This window comes from Spermophilus citellus (assembly GCF_964194105.1).
Source record: "Spermophilus citellus genome assembly, chromosome: 9".
Taxonomy (NCBI): Eukaryota; Metazoa; Chordata; class Mammalia; order Rodentia; family Sciuridae; genus Spermophilus; species Spermophilus citellus.
In genome coordinates, this window is record NC_138191.1 from 91,494,469 (window position 1) to 91,518,817 (window position 24,349).

The following is a 24,349-nucleotide window of genomic DNA, read 5'->3' on the forward strand; positions in this document are numbered from 1 at the left end:
ATGAGTTGCCTGCCCCACACTTCACCCTGCTTGCCTATAAGAAGTGTAAAGAAAAAAATACCAACATTTAAGAAAATACCGCAGAATGTGAAAGGGAATTATCATCCTGCAGGTTCCAAATCTCAACCAATCTCCCTTCACCATGGCCTTCCCTTTGGTTTGGAGACCACAAGTCTTAGCCAACTAGAAAATTGCAAAGGTGCTGTTTATAGTAGCAGTCTGAGTTCTTCTGTTTCCTGCTTCTCTTTCCCCTCCCTTCCCTGCCCAAAGAAACACACCTGTGTATTTACCCACACATCACTTTTCTGTACCTATTCAGAGATACGGTTATATCCTGTATGACTCCCCAAAATGACAGAGCAAAAAGTTAAGATGAGCAAAGAGGGAAGAGAAACCCAGGTGACGTATGGTGTTTGCACATGGTGAAGTATAATTCCTGAAAATTAAGTCATGGGGATTAGAATGGAGAAAAGGAGACTGCTGGTAGTTGTTTACACTAATAGGTATATAAAATACAACATACTGCATCAATCTGAAGTGTCTGGTACCCAACGAATGTGGTCAAAAGATCCCACCTCCATTCTACCAAGGTGCATGAGGCGAATGACTAAGAGAAATCAATACCGAATAGGGTTGCCATCTATCCTTGACTGGAGGTTCAAGTGAGCAGGGAACACAGTCACAGGAAAGCAAGGCAGCTTAACTGTGGGTCACAGTGAATGTGAGGAGATCCTCATTCGAAGCCCAGTAAAGAAAAAACACCAACATTTAAGAAAATACCACAGAATGTGAAAGAGAATCATCATCCTGCAGGCTCTAAATCTCAACAAAGCTTAGAAAATGATCTACTCCAGAAATTAGAAAAATAATTTAGGAAAGCATAGTGATTCTATGCAGTATATAAGAAGCCGTTGCCTCTACGGAATTGAATTACAAAGTAATAAGTATAATGAGATTTTTTAAATCTATAAAAATCAAATTTAAAAAGCACAAAAAATGAACAGAAGAAATTAGAAAGAATTTAGGGAAATACAGATGGTATCAAGGAAGCTAAAGCTTCTCTAGGCAAATTAAAAGGTAACCAGTAATCAATAAGAAGTGAAATTAACACTAGAGGAAAATATGTAATATCAAACTTAAGGGACTTCTGCAAAAGGTAGGGAAGAAAAAGAACAGAGAAGGAAATGAGAGAGAATAGTAGATATAAAATGATAATAATAGAGATGCAACCTAAGAGGACTTCGTATTGTGGAAAAGGGAATTTAAAAAATTGGAGAAAAAATAAAAATGAAACTCTGAATCACATTAGTTCATTTTCTGTTGCTATCACAAAATATCTTAATTGGGTACTTCATAAAGAAAAATGGCTTATTGAGTCAGCCCCGTCCATTGGGCCTCTGGTGTGTGTATGTGTGGGAGGGGAGCTCTTGGCTGTATCATAGCAGATGGCATTATTGTGGGAATATTTGTGAAAGCAAGAGGTCACATGGTGAGAACAAAGGTCAAGGAGTGAGGAGGACAGTCTTAGAACAATGCACTCTCGAGGAAATTAACCAGATACCCAGAGCTATACATCACTTCCAAAGGAGATGCCCCCAGTTAACCTAATCCCCTTCCACTAAGCTCCACTCCTTAGAGTTCTACTGCTTCAGCACCTCCACACTGAGGACCCAGCTTCCAGCATACAAATCCTTGGGGGACCCACTCAAACCATGACCACAACTGTAAAATTTTGAAAACTGCTGGAAAAAAAAAGTACACAGGTTGAAGTTCTCACCATGATCTCAGCTAAGTTATGGGGGAAAAAATGTACCCATGTCTATCCCAATAAAACTTTTTGTATTATTAAGACAAAGAAAATAAGTCAAAAATCCTGGCCAAAAACAGAATAAAACTAAACTACAGCAAATAATGGGAAAAATATAATTATCAATGGACAAAAATCTGGCCAACCTCAGATAGACTTCTGCAATAATAAATTTTAGAAAATACTAAAGCCATACCCATGGAATTTCAAAGAGTAAAAACATGTAACTGAAGCCAAATTGCATAAATCCATGTGAATTTGGATTCAGACATCCAGGGTGTAATCCTGGATGCCCCTGTGATCCATGTGTTCTTGGTCAAGTCCTTTACTTATCTCATAGGATGGCTATCTCCATTGAATGAAATAATGAACAAAAAGTACTTGGATCACTTGCTAAATGCTGTTGTTAACTTGACAAACTCACTTAGAGTTTGAACTCATGTTTAACTGAATCTAGAACTAAGCTCACAGGCCTTATTCTCCAGTCCCAACCTCTCTGACTTGACACTATCAGTGGGGACTTGACACTGTCACTCCTCCTGACAGTGGAACCCATAAACCCATTTAAATCACGAGTGTCTCTTTGAAGGTCTTGGAGTAATGGAAAAAAAATGGAGAGAAAGGGAATATTTTACTGGAAGGCTCTTTAGAATGTTATTAGTCACATAAGTCTTTATATGTCATTTAAATAAGATGATGCTCAACTTCAATACTTTGAAAATTTCCCCAAATCTTCTTACCCCACTCTTAGCATATGATTAAGAAGGAGCAAGAGGGTTTGTGGTGCCATTTTATCCAAGGACCTTACCTCATATATGACATCTAGAAGATCACTACCTGATAGCTCCCGACAACCCTGAGAACCATAGGATGTGTACGAGTATTAATGGACCTAGGCATTGGGTTGTTGAGCTTTGTTATCAAAGGATGGGAAGATGCTCTTGGCATAAGCCTAGACTTCCTAAGAGGGTCTAGAAAGCCATTATAAGGAGAGCAGATAACAGGAGATGCTTCTTTGTAATTTATTTCCAAATTGTGCTAATGTCATATCTCTATATGATTATCTCTATATGATTAAAAGAGTGCTACTTCTTTTCCAGTTTTCTTTTACCTTCCTAGACCTGTAGCAGCTAATAAAGTCACCAGCCTATCTGACTTGCCATGCTGCACACCACACCTGACATGAAGCTCTGAAGGACATGTTTCTAAAACTCTTATCAGAGCACATATATTGACCAAAGAATCTTTCTGACTCATGATATTGTGTATAGAAAAAGTTTTATGATGGAAAGCAAAATGAATTAGGTACATATTTAAGAAATCATTTTTATATAAATAGAATAAAATCACATGACATTAGAACTCTTTGAGAAAACCCAGAACAAGTATTTCAAAACTCCCTCTTTATTTTTGCTGAACTTCTTATGATAGGCAAGACAAAGATAAAAATTAGTATTATTTGCAGTTTGGTACCTAGCAAGAAAACCTGTCTTTTGCTAACACTAGCAAAAAAAAAAAAATGACTATTTTTAAAGAATGTTAAGTAATTCAGAAAACTGAAGAAAAAATAAACCTTCAAGAAGGACCAAAACCAAAAATTTATGACAGAGATTGAGACAGAGGGGGAAAATAAAGAGAGGAGAGAAGGGAGGTTATAGTGTAAGTGATAGATTGAGATTAATTAGAAAAGGTGGGTCTGAACACTGGCTGAAGCAGGATATGAGACTTTAAATATAGTCCTAACCATAATATGTGCAGGAAAGTGGGTGCTTATTACTCCAGAGAAGAGCATATTTATATTTAAATAGAGGGTGGTATTAGGCAAATGTTTTAGCCAACTTTTTGGTTATTGTGGCCAAAATTCTGAAAGAACAAGAACAAAAAGGTTTAGGGGGACTGACTATTTCAGAGGTCTCAGTTCATGATTGTTAACTTCATTACTCAGGACCTGGGATGAAGTAGAGCATCATGGAAAAAGTTTGTAGCAGAGAAAAGTAGCTGGGAACATGGTGTCAGAGAGCAGAAAGGGAGAGAGCTCCATTTAACAATGACAAAATATATACCCCAAAGGCAAGACCCCAGGGACCAACCTCTTCCAGCCACACCCTACCTGCCTACAGTTACCACCAAGTTAAATTCCTATCAGAGAATTAATTCACTAATAGGGTTAAGATTTTCATAACCCGATCATTTCACCTCTAAGCCTTCTTGCATTGTGTCACACATGAGCTTTTGTGGGGCAGGGGGCACCACATATCTAAACCGTAACAGCAAACACATATTAGTGGTCTCTTTTGCCAAAGCTTTGCTGGAGTACTTTTAAGCTTTTAGTAACTACTTGATTGACACTTACAGACATATTGCCCAATGCAATTTTATCTTGGGCAGTTTACTAAATATCACCTACTAGATAATCTTTATCTGTCCCCTTTATCTCTCCCCTAACACCTTTCTCCATCCTCTTCTGTGTTGCAGTTCTTCCATAATCCTGAAGGCCAAAAGGAAATTTCTGGAATCCCCTTGACACAAAGATTTCAAAATTGATTTAACTTATTAATGAAATGCTATTAGATAAAATTTGAGAGGCAGAAAAGGGGGAGGAGGGATAGTGGTGCTGAGAGCCACAGCTGAGTCAGAATGGCCCCTGGCATTTTGCCAGAAGTAATGGTTGAGAGGCGAGCCATTAATATTATGATAATTAAATTAAGCTGTGTATTCAATTGTATATAGACCCCTGCTGTCCACCTCAGGTGCCTGATACTTTGGAGTTTTCCTCGGGGATTTCTGGGGAGTTGGCGTTGGTTGGTGAAGTTCCAGTGGAGGGAGTTCTGGTTGGTGTGTGGTGTTCCTAGAAGGGCCGAGTGGGTGGCGTTTGCGGGAGTTTGGAAATAAAGTTTGTTTCTGCTTGAATAGCTCGTGATTTGTGCCCAGCCAGACTATGGCATAGTGGTGCAGAACCAGTTTAGGTATTTACTTTCTTATACCAATATCAACATAGTTTTTCCAGTGGCCAGAATGCACCTGGTACCACAGTCACCAACTTTATGACTAGCAGCAGCTGAGACATCAGCCAGATTGTCCTGTGGTTCCTGGATCTTTGAACCACATTTTCTGAGTCCTGACCCAATTCTTAGCACCAATCTATGATATCCTAGCCTTTATTTCCTACATTGAACTAGGAATGACACAAGTATCAAAAAGTTCTTTCAACATCATTCTACCAACCAGCATAAATTTAGTGCTTTGCTGCATATTCTTCCAGGGCAATGATATTGATCAGCAATATTATGTTTCTTTTTCTTACACAGATGGCAGAATTTTGTTGAGTTGCTGAGCAGAGCTTCTTCTGATTTGTTGTTTGGTTTGCCTCCAGGTGAGTTCCATAATTTTGTGGCTCCTGAGAGACTTCCCATTTCCCAGCACTATTGTTAATAATGCTGCTTAGCATGAGTGGTTTACTCTCTGGGCTTCGTTTCATTCCTCCCAGAAATGTAGAAGGCTCACCAGTGAAGGAAAAATAGGAGTGGGAATTACCTTAATGCATATTCTTTTAGGCAAGTTGGATTATAAAAGAAATAATTCTTCAAGTTTTATCACAAGGCATACTCTAGTGGTAGCCCTTTAAGATGAGTGCAACATACTTACAGAATAAGTTGGTATTATTAAATATCAGTGGCATAGTACCTTTGATCGAGGAATCCTGCTACCAAGTATTTATTCTACTTGTCTCACTAAAAAAATTTCAAGATATATGTTTGTGTGTGTGTGTGTACATATGTGTGTGTGTGTGTGTGTGTATCTAGTACAGTGTTTTTTGGTAATTTTTTTCAATGGAAAAAGTGAAATGATCCTTTAGGGACCATTTAGTTAGATCACAATACAACCAATTGGTAAAATTAAGTAGTTGTAAAATTACATGACCAAACAGCTAAAGGAAGATTTCTAAGACATATTACTAAGTGAATTTATCAAGGTGAACTGGGCAAAATATTTAGCAATTTGCAAGTTTTAAATATGACAGGTAAAAAAATTTACATTGATATCAATCCATTGTTGTAGTTTTTCTATTTACTACAACCATCAAATACTTAGAGACTACCCTTTGAATCAAAATATAAGGGGGAGAGAGAGAGAGAGAGAGAGAGAGAGAGAGAGAGAGAGAGAGAGAGAGAGAGAGAGAGAGGGAGGGAGGGAGGGAGGGAGAGGGAACATGTTAGGGAATGGATATATCAGTCTGCATCCAAGTAGAAAAGCAGAAAATTAACTAGGTATTTCAATCGGAGGGATTCATTACAGGGGATTGGTTATATGAATATCACAAGGCTGAAAGAATAAAAAAGGGAATGATGAATGTATTCATTTTTCCAAGCTGCTGTAATAAATTACAGAAAAAAAGATATATCTTCTCACATAGTTCTGAAGACTAGAGCACTAAGGTGTTATTAGACCCATGCCCTCTCCATAGATTCTAGGAAAGAGTCTTTTCTTGCCTGCCCCTTTCAATTTCCAGTGGTCCCAGGCCTCTCTTGGCTTGTTACTGTGTAACTCCAATCTTGGTCCATGTCTTTACATAGCTTTGTTCATTTCACCTCTAGATCTCTGTATCCAAATATCCCTCTTTTTTCTCTTATAAAGACACCAGTCATTGAATTTCAAGCCTACACTAATCTCAAATGATTTCAACTTGCTTATATTCACAAAGGCTATTTTCAACTAAAGGCAGATTCACAGGTACGGGTGGAGAGGACATGGATATATCTTTGGGGACAAATTCAATCCACCACAATGAGGTAATCCCAACCTTAGTAACTGTAGAAAGCAGCTTCACCCTTCAGGCTGAAAGAACAAAGAGAAATGCACACTACATCAAAATCTAGGAGCTAGTACCACTACACAGGATCTAAGAAAATGCCAAGTAACCTGGAGAAAGGATTTCAGAGGTGACACACAGCTGGTTCTAAAAAGTTTCACTGGGTTTGGAGTTCAGACCTCTAAGAAGGTGGCTGTGCTCGAATCTCTTATAAAACACTTTGTTTGTTTCTTTGTGTTTAATCTAGGGTTAATATGCCTGTTGTTCTACAAACTACTTAATTATTTATTAAAAACAATTCAAAGAAAAAAAACTATTATATAGTCAATATATATAGTCTACTGAAGGGATACAGAGGCTACTGAAGGGATGCCTGTGGCTGTTAACCTAACATCTGAGGTTTCACACATAGCTAGTGCTCAGAATATTTAAAACCATGCCACAATTCTGGACAGATTCTTGTTGTATCCACACATGGCCTTTCCTCTGTGTGGGTGCTGGGTGCATCCCTGGTGTCTCTCGGCGTCCAGATTTCCTCTTCTCATCAGAATACCCAGTCAGATTAGATTGGGACCTACCTTAACAGTCTCATTTAAATTTATTCAACTCTTTAAAGACATTGTCTCCAAACACAGTCACATTCCAAAGTACTTGGCATTAGGACTTCAATACATAAATGTTGGGTAAGAGAATTTAGCTCATAGCACATAGCATAGCTGGACAGTACATAGAATACAGGTTGAAGTATCACTTTTGCAACTAAATCACCTTGTGTGGATCACTTATTTTACTTCACTCCAATTTATTTTTTTTTTCATCTCTAAAGCTGAGAAAGAGAAATTAAGAAAGAAGGAAGGAAGGGAAGGAGAGAGAGAAAAGGGAGGAAAGTAAGGAAAAGGGCAGGGAAGAAAGAAAACCTGTTCTGTTGATCTGATAGAGTGACTGTGAGTCTGATAAACAAAATAGTCAATATATCTTTTTTTTTTTTTTCCTGGTACTGGGAATTGAACCCAGGAGCACTTAACCACTGAGCCATATCCCCAGCCTTTTTCGTGTTTTTATTTAGAAACGGGGCTCAGGGCCTTGCTAAGTTGCTGAGGCTGGCTTCGAACTTACAATCCTGTTGCCCAGCCTCCTGAGCCACTACAATTACAGGCACATGCCAGCTTCACTAACCTTTTAGTCAATGTAAGACTCTCCAGAGCAACAAGGTTGTTAAGGTGATGTTACTGTTGTCACTTTGTGTGATAGTTTACTGCCTACTAAGTTAATATCTTGGTAGCTTCCCATTTCTATATCACTAGGACTAAGATAGTTAAGTGTTCTGAAGTACTGAGTGAGCCATTTTATTTGTCTGTTCTCTTGCCCACGAGCAAATGTTTTAAAAGGGAAGAGGATCATACAAAAAAGAAACTTACTCATTAGGTATATATAAAATTGTACATTTTCTTCTTTTGACTCAAAGATGCTATAATAACTTGATCAAAATGACTCATTTTATATATGCTGCCTTTTATTATAAACTTCATCTCCTTTGTAATCATAAAAATCCTGCACCCTTATTCTTTAATGTACATCTATGATTTTCACATAAATACTTGATATCAGTGATTTGCACTAATGACAAGATTAGATTAATTATCAGCTAACCAAATCTCTTGGCAAGAACAACTAAAGATTAAATAAAAATACATAAGAATATTTGTACGAAGCCTTTTATTTGGAATTCAAATTAAACTACCAAACAGAAGGAAGAAAAGGTCCTCTTGATCCTTTGTAGGAATCAAGAAGAAACATCACACAAAAGCTCTGTGTGTTTCATATGGAGTTTTTAGTTTCTATTTAAAAATATCAGTAACAATGCAAGCAGAAAATAGATTTTGAAATAACTGTAATTAATTATGTTCAATAAAATGAATGAAAAATGGAGAATTTTCAACAAAGAATTTTAGAACTGACAAAAGGAATTGAAAGGACTCTATAAACTGAAAAATATCAAAACTATATTTTTAAAACTCGATGAGATTAAGAGAAGATTGGACAAAGCTGAAGAGAGGTTAGTTAACTAAAATATAGTTCAGTAGAAAATATCCAAATTAAAGTATCAATAAGAAATAAAGATGGAATATATGAAAAAAATATGTAAGAGATATCTAGGGAATGGTGACACTATCCAACATACATGTAACTGAAATCATAGAAGTACAAGAGGAAGAGAATAGAGCTAAAGCAATACTTGAGGAAATTAGGAGAAATTTCCAAAAGCGATGAAAGATCTCAAGCCACAGATCCAAGAAATGCTATGAACTCCCATTAAGAAAAAAAAAAAAAAGAGTTTAGGATCCACCAAACATGGTATGGTCTAAGATCAAAGGTATTTCCCCCAAATTATTATGGCTCCAAATTTGAATCTCCTCATTTCAGAGACTGAGTGAGGAAGCAAAGAAGGAGAATATGTAAGCAAGGAGTAGAACTGAAAAAACTTGGAGGGGAAAATTTGGAGGGAATGAAAAGTAGCCACAAAGGTTCATTGAGTTCCCTCCAACATTCATAAAAACCTATCACTATAGACAGAAAACAAAAATGGTGACAAATTGGCCTCTGTTTTATTAAGGAAAGAAATCCATATAATTACTAGTTACAACTATTTACATTAAAGGGATATAAAAGCCAACTCACTTGGTTTAGACAGTAAAGATATAGTGGATTATTTGGCTGAAATGTCTCATAGCAGCAAGATCTTTGATCTAGCCATTCAAATGTCCAAATTAGCAATGTGCTTTCCTTCTTTGGGTTCTCTGTTCTGATTTACCTGGTGTGGGCATCATCTTTGGGTTTCATGTGACACTCCCCTGACTACTCCAAGCACTCCTTTCACAATAACAGAAAAGCTAAGGTTGCTATGACCCAGCACTATTTTGGTATGTGCTGCCAAGGTGGAGGAACCTTTACTATCTAAGCAGCAGTTATCTTCTCTCAACCCAGAAGCTCAGATTGAGTTTTATGCCCATTTTAGAACCAAAATTGATATGAGGGATATGAGGGTACAATGGCAAACTTAAATTAGTCAGAGACCAAGCTTAGAATTGGAACTGGAGGTCAACCCTACTAAACCACAATGCACTATAAAGAGGGAAGAGTGAGCCCCACAAAACAAAATACAGTTGCTTTTGCCAGAGGAGGTAGTAAAGGGAGAATCACCAGGGAAGAAATGAATGCTGGAAAGAAAAAAATAAAACTTCAGTCACATGACATGGCCCATGATACCCTTTAGTTCCATGAACACTTAACCCACTTTCCTTCCCTTCTTATTCTGCCTAAGCACTCTTGCCTCCAGGCCTTTGTATTTGCTGTAACATTTTCCTCAAATGCACTTTCCCCAGATATTTTTCTTACTTGCTCCCTTGACTCCCCTCTGCTCAGGGTTCTACTTAATTATCACCTCTTCAAAGGCCTTGGGTGAATTCCCTATCAAGTTAGTAATTGCCACCCTCATAACTGACATCATGTTTACAGCACTTAATCAGACCTGGCATTGTTTTTTGTGTCTGTTTGCCTTCACTACAAGAATGCACTCACTTTGAAAGGACTCTTTCCTGGTCAGTGTTGTGACATAGTACCTAGGACAATGCCCAGCCTTTAGAAAGCACCTAACACATATTCTCAGAATGAATGAATGAGTTGGAAACACAGGCCTTCATCTACACTTGGTCTGTCAAATGGGGATAATTTCTACCTCACAGGTTATTCTTTAGATAATATGGGAAATATCTGTCCTTTATAGATATTTGACCCATATTAGCTTCCTTCTCACAAAATCTTCATTCAGTAAATCCAATGAGGCCAATAGCCTTTGTTTTAAATCAGTTATCCTCTACCCTGGTTTCACTTTAGAATCATCTAGGGGATTTTTTTTTTTAAACTGCTGAAGTGGGTCTCTTCCCCCACTCCCCACCCCTGGATCCCCCACGTTTGTGATTTAATTGGTCTGGTGTGACACCTGAGCACTAGTAAGTTTTAAAGCTCCCCAGGTGGTTCTAACATGCAGCCGTTTCTGAAGACCACTGATTTCAAGTCATTAGTGGGGGCAGACAGGAGGGCTGGCTGTGTAACCATCAGAATCCACTGGAAGCCCTGTAAAACCTGGCCCTTCCCACACCTGGAAATCTCTAGAAGCCAGCTTGGCTTATTTCCTCCAATACAAATCTTCAACTGGCAGACTAGACAGATGGTTATTATTTATCCTTCCTGCTGTGTTTAAAAAAAAAAGAAAAAGGAAAGGGAAAAAAATAGAGCTCTGCCTCAGGCCTTTCAAACAATTTTTACATATGCAAACCATTACCTTTTTATATGCTATTAGCTATAAGGGAGGAAAAGGGGAAGCTTAAAAGAAACCAAGTAGACGAGCATGTATTTTCTCTTAATGGAAATTTTGAAAAGTGCAGACAGAAGAGAAGAACCAGACTGGGACAAAGTTGAGGTTCTAGATCTTATTCTTTAAGAAGACAATTCAATGATCTATTTCCAGAATAAGTTCTGGTACATTGTAATCAATAATAGGTCCTCTTCTCTGGGGAATTAGATTGGCTTAAGGCCAGGAATAACACAACAACAAATAAGACCCAGTATTTTGAGCATTTTCAATGGGTTAATATTTTATGTAAATAGTTTCTATCTCACAATGACTATAATTTTACAAATGAAAGAACTGATTTGAAATCCTATAGCTGGTAAAGGAAAAAATCAGGGTTGATGTTTAGGTTTGTCTAACCCTGAAATTTATATTCCTGCCTGCTCATGCTATATACAGCTTCTAGAATCTCTTTAACCATCTAACTCCACGATTTGGAGTAATTACATTGCCCTGCAACAAACAGAAAGCTTTTCTTTCATATTCTGGGTGAGATGAGCTGGGGCCAGTGTACTAGGTGATGATGGGTTCCCATGACAACTTAAATTTTCAACAGACCAAATAAGATCTGCCTCGAAGGTGCTGCCCTTACTGGCTACCATCATGATGCTTGCTAAACTTCTATTAAAGCTTACCTTATATGGCTTCCACTTTAGGTATGGGAAAGTGAAAAAATACGAGAAAATTCTCTCCTCTTCAAGGATCAGAAAGGAATTGGAGAACTAAACAAATAAAGAATACATACACAAATTATATGTGTGTGTGTGTGTGTGTATGTGTGTGTGTATATATATGTATGTGTGTGTGTATATATATATCCTGATATATATGTCACACTCTTTTCCAAATTCCAAACAAAGAATACATGATTATTCTGCTATTCAACAAGCATGCTTTGGATACTTATTATAATGCTGGGGTCTGGGCTTTCAGAGAATAATATGAAATTACATTGTCTTCTCCATCAAGAAATTGAAGAAGACTCATAATGATTCATGGTTGCAATGCTAAAAGTCTAACAAAAGTGTTTTAAATCTGATCTGTTAATTGATTTATGAAAACATCCTTACCTAGATAGCACTATTACTTAGCCTTTATTGATCCCTTGCTATGATCCGGGTACTTGCTTTACACTTTGTAATCTAATTTAATCCTGTCAATAACCTGTAGGTCTCATTACCTCCATTTTACAGAAGCAGCAGCTGAGGCACAAGCAGCTTGCCCCAGGTCATGCAGCTAATAAAGAAAGGGGCCAGAATTCAAACCCAGGTTATCTGGCCTCAAAGCCTATGCTCTCAACCCCTGTGTTATTTGCCTCCTCCTAACTTTAATATTTATTCATAGGATAAGTTTATTGAAAATAATGAGATCCAACTCAGAAATAATACATATTTAATGGCATAGTTGAATTATGAACTGAATATTGAAGTTGAGGCTCCCAGAAATCTGTGCTGAGTGGTCACCGCAGGGATTAGCAACGTAAGCAAGTCACCAAGTCAGATGGAAGGTGCTGAGTGATGAATGCGTGGTGTCTGCAGGAAGCCCTGGTGAACCCAGCAGCAGGTCTTTCTGGCATCTGAAGGAAGTCTGTTCATGAAGGCAGCAGCCTGCAGCAAGGAGTACCCCAGTAGAATGCCCTGAGTGAGGGTTGCTGTTCACACCTCATTCTATATAAGGCTGAGGCCATTAAAAGGAGCAGAGAAGTCTGTGCCTGACCTTTCAGGTGCATACCTGCAAGGAAAGAGTGGTGGAAGTGCTTGATTATTAACAGACAGGCTCACAGGAAGAAGCCCCGACCACTCCCTAAGTGAGACCAGCCTTTCTGATTAAGGGGCCTTTCTGCAAGCTGTTGAGACTTGCTATAGAACTCTCTGCTCCATAGGCACCATGAACACAACCTTGGCCTAGATGACATCTACTCATCCCTCAGGTTGACAATTTGTGTCACTTTTTCCAAAAAGCCATCCCTGACCCCCACCTCTCCTGCCATTGCTCCAAAATAAGTTAAAGTGCTTTCTTATGTGCCCATATTTGTCTTTTGAATTATTTATGGTAGCTTGCAGTTAAATAACAATTTTGAGCAATTATTTGGCATCCCTCCTGGTCTGAGGTGCATCAGGGTGGGAACCAGGTTTTCATTCATAATGTGTTCCCATCACCTAAACCAGTGCCAGCCACACACAGAGCCTCAGTATTTTTTTTGCCTGGTGTCTATGTGAGTGTGTTAAATGAAGATCAAACCAAACCCTTCCTGTTATTGTTTCTTGTTTAGGAAAGAATGAAAAGGAAGCCCCTGCCATTTCAGAGCAGCCTGAAGTCTCTGAGATATCTCAAAGCAAAGCTGAACATATGGTATGCACCTGGGGTACACAGAGCATGCGTGGGGAAGGTTCTCATCTTCCCTTCTCTGATGTTGGCGGGGGGGCCTCGCCTGTGGGTTTCTGATTTCCACCCAATCTCTTGATGTCAGACTGACTCCAAGATTTCTCAGGCAGAGAAGAAAGGCAGAGGAACTCCCAAGAGTGTGGTCAGCTCCTTTCCAGTTTGCCAGAAACCTTCGCCATCAGTAAAGAGTTTGCCACCAGCCCCAAGAAATTACACCCATTGCCTATGTGCAAGAGTTCTCCCAAAGCTTGTGGCCCATCAGCCAATTGCCATCAAAACAAAGAGTAGAGATGAGACCTATTTTAACATCTCAAGTCCAGCTTCCAGAAACTGACAGTGACCTTTTCCTCAGGCATCACATTTTAAAATATAGCAGGCTCTCTGATTTAAAAAAAAAAAAAAAGAAAAGAAAGAAAAAAAGAAAATCTGGCAAGCAGTTAAAATCCATTTTAATATTCCCAGCATTTAGCCAGGAGATGTAGAATTGAAAAAAAGCCTGAGTTTTTCTATTGTTGTTGTTTTTTAAATGCCCGGATTAGAACATAATTCATCTTAAAATGACGGGAGGCCTCTTCATGCACTTCACACGTTGAAATATTTTAGAAAACAGTATCATTTTGGCAAGTCTCTTGCCATGCAGGAAACAACAGCAAATGCTTTTCTCCTTGAGTGTTAAGTCTGTTGTGAATAAGGTTGTAAAAAATATATTTTGCTCTTTTGTTTTGCCTCTTGTTTGAGGATTTTATTTCATCTCTGAAATAATTGATTCTTCTCACATTCTTGTATGAGCAGCATTCGTTGGTTGTCCCACTTTTTAAAGAAGAAGAACTAAAGCACAGAGTTGGTAAAGCAACTTTTCTATTTTCCTAGAGAAAAATCATTCATTCATTCCCTCACTTATTCAGTCATCAAACATGCCTTGAGAACCTACTCCGTGCCAGGCACTCCAGGACCTTGAGAATTCATCAACATACCTCTGGGGGAGGAGGGACCAACATTGTAGAGAGACAAAAGCAGGGAATCCTGACACAATGGGATGAGAATGGTATGGTTTGTTAGTTAGCTAGTTAGTTATTAGTTAGTTAGTTACTTGTTAGTTAGTTATTAGTTAGTTACTTGAGCTTAATTCAGATCCATACAAATCTCCACTTTCCTTTTTCTTTAGTGGTCAAAGAGAATTGAACTCTCTAGAGAAATATAAAACTATTTAACATCAAAGAATTTTTGGATTTTTCAGATCCATGATCACCTCGATCTCTCCAAAATCACCCATGAAAATGTAACCAAATGTACATTAACTTGGGCAGATTTTCTAAATCTTTCTTCAGATTTATGAAGTGTCCACAGCTCTAAAAATGCGTAAGAATCAGTCATCTACTGTATGAAAACATTCTGCTTTTCCAAAAATTGATGTTGTCATAGAAGAGTTATTTTATATTAATTAATCCTTAAAACTTACTGGCTGCTTGTCATCCATGTGGGTGTAATTTTGTATTGTGTTCTATTATTTCAAAGGAAATGGTTCTTTAAATACCCCTGCAACAGCTTAATCTTGTTTATAATGCAGGACTTGGTAATTCCTATTGCAATAAATATTATTTAGGAGTATGGAATTTTTGCAGCTTATATGTGGGAAGTTTAAGACAAACTTACAAAATTGGAAAAATTCAGGCATTTGAAAGTTTAAGGGACACAGATGGTATTCAGAAATTAGAGGTATAATTTTATGGTGCATCAGAATTATTTGGATTACAATGAACATAACCAACTTTACAAATTTAGTTAATTGGAAGGCTAGAGAAGTTTATTATATTACCTAAGGAAAACAATGCAACAGTAAATGAAAACCAGGGTCTCAAACACAGTTAAGACTTCCCATTTTTTTCTTTTCTCTGCTGTCAACTTCATCTTCTCTTTCTTGACTGACCAGCTTTTTCTCATTTCTAATACACAGGGAGAAAATCTGCTAGTGTTTTAAGGTCTCACACAGAAAGATCTGTGCTTCTTCCTTTATCTTTCCTTCTCACAAATAGATCCCAAACTCCTGGACAATAGGTCTATTTGCCTGTTTTGCACCAGATGCCCAGTTCTGAACTGTGCAGCTGAAACGTGGTAATTCTCTCTACAACTACGTGGATTTGCAGGAGAGCATTTCCAGGAAAAACAGAGCTGGTCTTATCAAACTTTCCCTGTGTGGAAGGTGGTGTTAGGAAGCCTTAAATGGCAATGTTTGGATCCATTTGTCTATTTCATTCTAAACACATCTCTATTTTGTACTGGACATGGGATTAGGATACCTAGGTTAACTCACCTCTATGTCTGTTTATAGTCTTGGGTGTACCCTAAGATCTAGGCAATCTCAGTAATTTTCTTGCACTCTATGGACCTCAGATTCCTGTGTTAAATGAACAGGACCAGCAGACTAGAGGTGTTTTAATAGACCTTCAAGGGGGCCGGTGAGCCTAGGATAATATCACTATTGCTTCAATCACTTTTTGCCAAAAAATGTCACACTCAGAATCCAGAATAAAATTTAAGCTTTGCCCATCCTCAGTAGATCCTACTAGTAGTATTATTGATACATCCAATTACAGGTGACGAGTTCTGCTTCCTCACATATTGAAGTATAAAATTAGAGAAGCACACAGAGGCAAGCATATAAAACAGGGTTTATTAAAAAGGGGTAACATAGACTTCTCCCAGAAGGGAGAAGGGGACCATAACTGGCATCCTGTTATCCTGAGAAGCAAGACTTTCTGCCCTTTTTTATAGGTCCTAGGCTTTCTTTGCTCTCCTGTTCTCTTCCCCTTATCTTTTTTTTTTTTTGGGGGGGGGGGAGAGAGAGAGAATTTTAATATTTATTTTTTAGTTCTCAGCGGACACAACATCTCTGTTTGTATGTGGTGCTGAGGATTGAACCCGGGCCGCACGCATGCCAGGCAAGCGTGCTACCGCTTGAGCCACATCCCCAGCCCCACCTTCCCCTTATCTTTATCCTTTCTGTGTTTGTGACTAGGCCCAGGAAATGCTTGGTGGGATGGCCAAAAAGTGGTAAACAGGTGGGCTGAAGGGCAGGATGGAGCAGCCCAGGACACATTAATTAACAACTTTTACAACTCAATGTGGGAGCGGGGACAATTCCTAAGATAGGTTACCTTAGCATCATATTGGAGCAGGGGCATGTTATCTTCATAGGGTGGAGGAAGGGCTCTGAGGACATTTCGGTCCCTCTGGGGGCAGTCTCCAACTTCCTGGACTCACTCACATTGGCCTCCTTGATCTGATCTGACTCAATTGACCTATCTATACCAACTGCCTGTATAATTCTGCCTTCACTATTAGAATAGAACCTCAAGGAAAAGTCTCAGCCAGTTACTTACACAGTTCTCTGCTTTGTGTAAGTCTAAAATGAAAACTGAATAAAAGTGATGATGTCACCTTCTCTTAAAAAAAAAAAAACTTAACCATGTTTGCATCCAGCAAAACTTGGCAGATATGGCCCTATGGTAGTGAGGATTTGAAACTCATCCTTGCTTTCCAAAGCCAGACCTTGCAATAAATCTTCTTAGTTGTGTGGCCTCATCTTTGGCCAAGAGACTGGAGAAGCTCTGGGTGGTGAGTGTGCAGCCAGTGAGATGCTTGCATTATTTTGGTAGAAAACTCCAGAAGAGAAGCTGAATCCAGGAAACCCTCCTGCTGAGACTCCAACCCCCAAAGATCCTCCAAGCAGTTTGAAGATCCGGCCAGTCTCCCAGCCCTTCCTCAGTCGGGCCATGAAGAACCGCTCTGAAGAATGTGAGATGTGGATTGACAGGTTCAGAAAGCTGGAAAACGCCCTGTATCTGTGTGATCTGAGTAATACAGGTGAGGTATGAACTGTAAAGAGCCCTCCCTTTCTATTTGTGTTCTAGTCTAAACATGGACACCTCATTTTCTTACATTTCTTGAACAAATAATACAATTTGTATATAAACCATGTGCCTGGCACTATAGTAAGCACAATCAGAAAATACCAAGATGCATCTGACATCAATCCCCCACGAGGTTGCCTATAGTATCTTCATGTCCCTGATCCTTCCTGCACTCCACTGCCAAGTCCAACCCACAATCTTATAATTCCCTAATCAAAAGCCTTCGGGGTCCCCTACTGCTACCAGGATGATCTCCAAACACCTTAGCAAGGGAAAATCTATTCCCTGACCCCCTGACCAGTCTTTTCTGTAGCTACTCGTTCAGCATATCCTGCTTAGTCAAAATAAATAACTTGTCTTTCCTCAAACATGCCTTACTTTCTCATGTGTCTGTCTCTTTTCTAACCCCACGCTTTCCAACTGTGCTGTCTCCTTCTACTTCACCAACCCTTACTCTCTCACTCCTTCAGCACACACAGTCTCTCCACACCTACCTATATTTTATATTGGAATTCAAGCACTCCCCTGAGAATCTCTGGACAGATCTAGGCCAATCTTCATCTGGCCTCTCAGGGTTATTTAACATCCCTTATCATATTTGATATACTAGACTTTTTTTGTTTGAAGACTTATTATATTTTCATCAGAAGACTATATTCTTTTTTTTTTTGACACTAGAACCTGCACCACTTTCCCCAAAGTTTTGTTTTTGAGTCAACAATAAATGAATGCATATGTATAAATAAGTCAATGCAAGATGGAAGGTGATACATGCCATTAGAGTGTGCTATGTAGGCATTCAGAGAAAGGAGAATCCCTTCCCACTGTGATTAGGGAGGGAAGGCGATGTTAATGTTAAATTGGTCAGTAAGGGAAAAGTGCAATTTAAATGCAAAGGGGGGAAATGTGAGACTTTCTGGCAAAAGTTGGAAGGTTGGCCAAGAAAAATGCTGTGTGCTGGATATAAGGGGTTCGATGAGGACAGAGAGTAGGGGTTATTCAGAGTGTTAAAGATGGAAACAGACTGGGGCCACATATTCAGAGGTTTAAAATGCCAGACCACAAAACTGAGACTTAATTCAAAAATAGTGTTTAGGACTGAACCTTTCTAAGCAGAGGAGTGGTTTGATGAAACTGTAATTCAGAAAGATTCTTTATGCCTATAGGTAGAATGGAGAAAATGAAATATAGTCAAGCAGAAAGGAAGTCAATGCTGTGTCTCAGTGAGAGAGAATGAAGTCAAGAACGAGGCCAGAGACTTCCAGAATAGGGAAGAGGGCGCAGACACTAAAGCACGTGGACAAAACCGCCCCTCTTCATTACAGAGCGTACCTAGGGAAGAGCTGTCATTCACATTAGCACTCTCCGGAAGTAACCATATAGCAAAAGCAATGACTTCATTTTCTTTGTGTATGTTCATTTTTTTTCCCTTCTTGTTCTTTCTCTTTTGGTTTTATTTTGTTTTTGAGTTTTCAACGCAATTTAATTCTAGAGCACGTGAATTTTAACGATATTTAGTAATTATAACAAAGACAGAAAAAGACACTGAAAGCTTTAAATGAATGCTTGATCTAGCTGGATTATAAAAGTATTTATGAAAATGAGCCCAGCAGAGTAGTAGAGGCTGGACCAAGAGGAAAACCAGAATGGATGACACAAGTCTTTTCAAAGATCTTTTAGGTAAGACTGGTAATAGTTCAACACCAGTAAAATAGAAAAGAGAGAAAAGGAAAGGAAAGGAAGAAAAAAGAATAGCATATTATAAATTGTTACAATTGAGAGCACAAATGAGTGCTCAATAATCCAAAGGAAGACAACAGCTACTCAGTCAGAGTTAGGAGAAAGAAGTTTCCTGTGTGCTACCGCACTGTAGGGTGACTAGAGATAGCAATAATGTACTGTGTTTCAAAAAAGTTAAAATAAAGGCTCCTTAATCTTTTTACCATGAAGAAATGAAATATGTTTGAGGACATAGATATGCTTACCCTGATTTGAACATTATACAGTATATACATTTATCAAAGTGTCACAGGTTACCCCATAAACATGTACAATTTTTATGTCAATTTAAAACGTTGGGATTCAAAAGGAAATAGAAAAGAGATGAAAGGCCACCATCTAATGTGAGTTTGGATTTCAGAAAGTGCTCCTTGGAAAAGAAAGCTAGAGCAGAGATATGAGGCAAGGGAAACTCTGGGGACTCGGGCAAGCCATTCTGACTTTGAACCCATCTTCTGCAAAAGTTAGGAGTTGGGAAGGATTGTGATGGGAAAAGGAATGGAGCAAGACAAGCCTGGAGGTTGATGTTGGATCCCTAGGAAAGCTGAGATCCTGCTCTGAATCCCAAGGGCAGGAAAAGGCTTTCTGCTCCAGCCAGCATCTACCAAGGTTCAACCAGAGGAGGACATCATGAAGGCTGAGATGGATTGTTTAGGGAAAAATCTGGATAAAAGATTAAAAGGTTATTGACAGAACTCCAAGTCTGTGTATTCACACCAGGACTGTGAGAGTAGCTATGGGTTCCAAACAAAAACCAAAATATAAAAATTAAAACGAAAACCTGAGCAGATAGAAAACCCATTGCTAAAGAAACAAATGCTGAGTTCATGATGACCGATGATGTATCATAAACTTAGCTGCTGAGAGACTCCCCAGAGATTGGGACCTTTCTCATAGGAACAGAATGGTTCTGAGGAAAAGCTGAACTTTGTTGACTTTGGAGACGGATTCCAACAGCTTTGAAATGCCTTTCTCATGGCCTCTTCACTATTTATGCCTGTTTTCCCTGTTTCTATGAAATTCATTAGTTCCTCAACAGCCAAGGAATGTGTCAGCCCAATCTGGGATCATCTACAACTGTCTTTAATGAGGAAGGAGGATTAACTGAGGTCATTCTGCTGGTTTACTGGCTGCAGGGTTTAGCAGACCCCTCGGCCCCTTCTACATGTTGAGCAGATGACACCTACTTTGCCCACAGATGAATCACTGTTCTTTATTATGTGCAAGGAAATATGTAGGCCAGAGTGTTCTTCATCCAGGATGAAGACAGACCATCCATCATCAAATCAGTGTTTCTGGGAACCTACCAAGCTTATTCTCTAATGGGGTTTGTCAAGAAAATAGCCTTGAGGAGAAGGAAAGGAATGACTATGAATAACTGGTCTTTTTTTTTTTCTAAAGAAAGAAGGGTGGTTGGGATAAATGTCTGAGCAAATGGTGCATTTGGAATTTGCCCAGAGAACCAAAGGCTACATAGAAAATATTTTAAAGTTCAAGGAGGCAGAATGCCTTAAAGGACATTCTCGGCATGGGCTTGCACTGTACACACACTTCATGGCTAAATTCTCACATCTAACACATGCTGAAGGTGTTAGCACTCTTATTTACAGAGGAGGAACTCAAGCTTAACGTGATAAAATCATAGCCACTAGGAAGTTGAGCCATAATTCAAACCTAGCTCTATGTGACTTCCCGCTACAGCCAGCTTTCATGATGTGCTGGAAAGAACATGAGGATTTGCTTATTTTTCTTTCATCAGAAGATTAAGATTCAAGTCCAGGCTCCACCAATTGTCGAGTCCTGAAAACTAGCTACTCGGAACCTATTTTCTTATCTATAAATTAGGACTGATAAAAATAAAACATATCTCCCAGATTTCAGAAAAGCTCAAGTGAGACAAAAAAAAAAAAAAATGGAAAGTTCTTTATAAATTTTTAAACAAAGTGGATATTAAAGAGGTTTTTCTTGTTAACTCTTTCATTTTGTTTCTGGCTGAGAAAGGATAGCTTTTGGACACTGAGATGAATTGTAGGTGACATTTTATGCAGCCATTCTGGCCATCCTCTAATGACAGAATGGAGAGAGAAAAATTTCTGTGAGTGGACTTTGGTTTGACACTAGCAATCTTTTACCAATGGCAAAGCTTAGAAGGTAGAAAAATACCACTGTGATTCTGACATGGAACTTTTTCATTTTTCATTGCTTTTCATTTTTTAATTAAAATACAAACTACATGTTACATATTCTAGTAACTCTTTCATATCAAAATTCATCTTATGTGTTTTTACTAATGTTGATATCATTATTATAATTATCCTATACAATATTTGCCATCAATGAGTCTTACTAATATGGACATATACTAAGAAGTTAATATTTTATTGGATTTCACAAATTTTAATTATCCTTATTTTAAAGTTGAGGAAATGAGGTTCAAAAATTAAAGTAACTTCTCTAAGGTCTTACAGTCAGAAACTTCCTATCCATAGCCTAACATTTCCAGAGGAAGGATATGGAAAATGTCTGGAAGGAGCAAACCTAAGCAGAATTGGAAATAGCCAACCATTCCAGAGAATTCCAAAGATAGAAGAGATTATTTAAAGTTTGGATCATATTGATTCCTAAATATATTCCCTGAATTGTGAAGATGCACACTACAGGTGTCAATGAAAATCTTTTAAATATCTTTTATAGGGACGAAAAATACATCACTTGAGTTTTGCTCTCCTCCCACCTTTGCCTGTACAGAATATTAAGAGCAATTATAAAATTCTTTCTCAAAGAATCTAGAGGCAGTGCCCTGTTCATTTTGTAGCATTTGGCCTATACAAAAAAGGAGGTTTATTTGACAGATGACATTCAAATAGGCTAAATAGACAACACACAAACCAAAACAGACTGGACAATAGCTGAAATAGAATGAATAGAACAGAATGGGTGACATTAGAACTACCACTCTGTAGCCCACTGTTATGAATACCCATTAGAAGCTGGGCACTGTGACATATGCCTGTAATTCTAGCTACTTGGGAGATAGAGGCAGGAGGATCACAACTTTGAGTCCAACTATGGCAACTCAGCCAGACCCTGTCATAAAATAAAAATAAAAAAGGGCTGGGGATGCAGCTCAGTGGTAAGCATTTGCCTAGCAGGTCCAAGGCCTTGGGTTCAACCCCCTAGTACTACAAACGAAAGAATGAAATAACCCCTGCAAATAATTGAGAGGGGAGGTTTAAGCCCAGCAGTCCTGACACATAAAAATATGAATACTACTTGGTAACTTAAATTGGGATGACAGCCTTCACCACTGCCCACGTCAACAGGGCTAACAATGCCTTGCTACAAAGTGACCAAGGCACTGCCTCTGGATTGTTTGAGGAAGAATTTTGCAATTGCTCATAACAGTCTGTACAGGTAAAGGGAATAGAAGAGAAACATGCAACGGATGTACTTTTCATTCCTATAAAAGGTATTTAAAATCTTTTCACTAACACTTGTATCATAAATCTTCACAGTTCAAGGAATGCAATTTAGGAAGCAATCTCTTCTCTCTCGTTCCATAATGTAGTGTAGTGGTTAACCTTGAGCAACCTTAGGCAAGTGACTTTGTCACTCTAGGCCTCAGTTTTACCCTTTGTGAAATGGGTGGTTGTGAGGTTTCAATGAGTCAATATTGGAATAAACTGTTTGGAACAGTGCTTGGAACCCAGAAAGTTCTATATATAAATATCAGTCATGATGTTTACTGTCTGCATAACTTGTCTTCCAGATCAGGAAGTTTCCAGAGGTAACATCATTTCTCTAGTCCTCTCAGTTCCCAAGGATAGTACCCATGCATATCCAGGAATATAAATAGTTTTTAAGATGTCACTTGATTTTTAAGAGGCTTACGGTTTCAAAATACTAGCATTTAGTGTCTACCTACAAGTTATTCAAGTTAATGTATATCTTTCTCTGTTCTCTTCTTCCTCTTTAAAAAAAAAAAAACCTCCACCCATTCCAATCCAATCACAGGAGTTCTGGAGAAGGAAAGAGCCAGACGCCTCATTCACAACTACAATCTCATTTACAACCTGTCCCTGAGCCCTCGGAAAATCGACCAGGCCTTGCGGAGATTCCGTTCTGGAGAAAATATGCTCTTGGAGCCAGCACTGCGGTACTTAAAGGAGCTATGATAACAAGCCCATATTGTGTGAACAGATGTTTCTCTTATCTCCCTTCTTACCCAGACACATCTTTCTCCCCAGCCTGAGAGCAATGGTAGAGGCTTTCTAGGAGTTGAGGCCATTACAGCTATGGTAGATGCTTTTGACCAGCTCTTGGATTCTGGTTTTGATGCTTGCTCACATGCAGCTCTGCATGATCAGAGAAAACCAGGTTTTCTGTTCTGATGTGGCAAGAACCCAACTACTTAAGATGCTCATATAATAAAACTTATTAATATGACATGTATGATATTTTCTCGACATTGCTCATCGAACTGTTTTTGCAAACCTCACTGCTCCATATAGCAAAAAATACATGCCAGATGTAATTGATTCCCTGAAGCACCTGGTGCATAGTAGACATAAGTACATCATTTTTTTTGCATGGATAAATATGCCCTACCCTAGAAGCTATTCTAAGAAGAACATACTAACATTATCTTAATACTAAGCAGAAGAATAACTTCAAGCAAGGCTTTCTGAACAAGCACAGTATCTTCTACAGTGCAAAACTAGATAATATAATGTCGTCTCTAGGGATATTTCCAAGAGTCATGGTTAGAAGAGTTGAGAAAGGACTCCTGAGACAAGGAATTCTGAGAATAGGTAACCTCTTCTACTCTCCTGAGTCAGGAAAACCAGGTGAAACATTCTACCAGTTCCCATAGTTCTATCCTGAACATTCCCCAGAACTATCCCCCACCCATGTAACCCACATCACACACAGGTAGCTAGGGGTTGTTGAAGGAACACCAGCTTGGGACTTCAAAAACAAGTTGCATCAGCTCATCACTAACTCAGTGGGACCTGGATACTGATCTTCAAGTCAATATGGGAGAGAGGAGGACTAGTTAAGTCAAGGAGAAAATCAAACAGAAAAGTCTCTGAGCTTCTCCCTTTATCCATTTTAAATAGTGGTGTCATGAGCAATCTACAAACAAAATTTCAAGAACAAAACCATTTGAACTCACTAAAATAAATGCTTTAGTTTTTATAATCCTTGCATTGTCCATAAAAATGTCTCTTGAGATGCACTGATCG

General features: G+C 38.6%; 1 protein-coding gene across 1 annotated transcript in view; it reads left to right on the forward strand.

The window, feature by feature from the left end:
* LOC308657257 (uncharacterized protein C1orf87) overlaps nucleotides 1-23,278 on the forward strand; it is a gene marked incomplete at its 3' end in the record, with an annotated part of 89,345 nt that extends 66,067 nt beyond the window's left edge. Inside the window, exons 8-11 of the mRNA XM_081308790.1 lie at nucleotides 5,116-5,180; nucleotides 13,301-13,380; nucleotides 17,070-17,277; nucleotides 23,118-23,278. Coding sequence (XP_081164916.1) covers nucleotides 5,116-5,180; nucleotides 13,301-13,380; nucleotides 17,070-17,277; nucleotides 23,118-23,278 — 514 coding nt within the window. The remainder of the gene's footprint in view (nucleotides 1-5,115; nucleotides 5,181-13,300; nucleotides 13,381-17,069; nucleotides 17,278-23,117) is intronic.
* Between the last annotated feature and the right edge of the window lie 1,071 nt (nucleotides 23,279-24,349).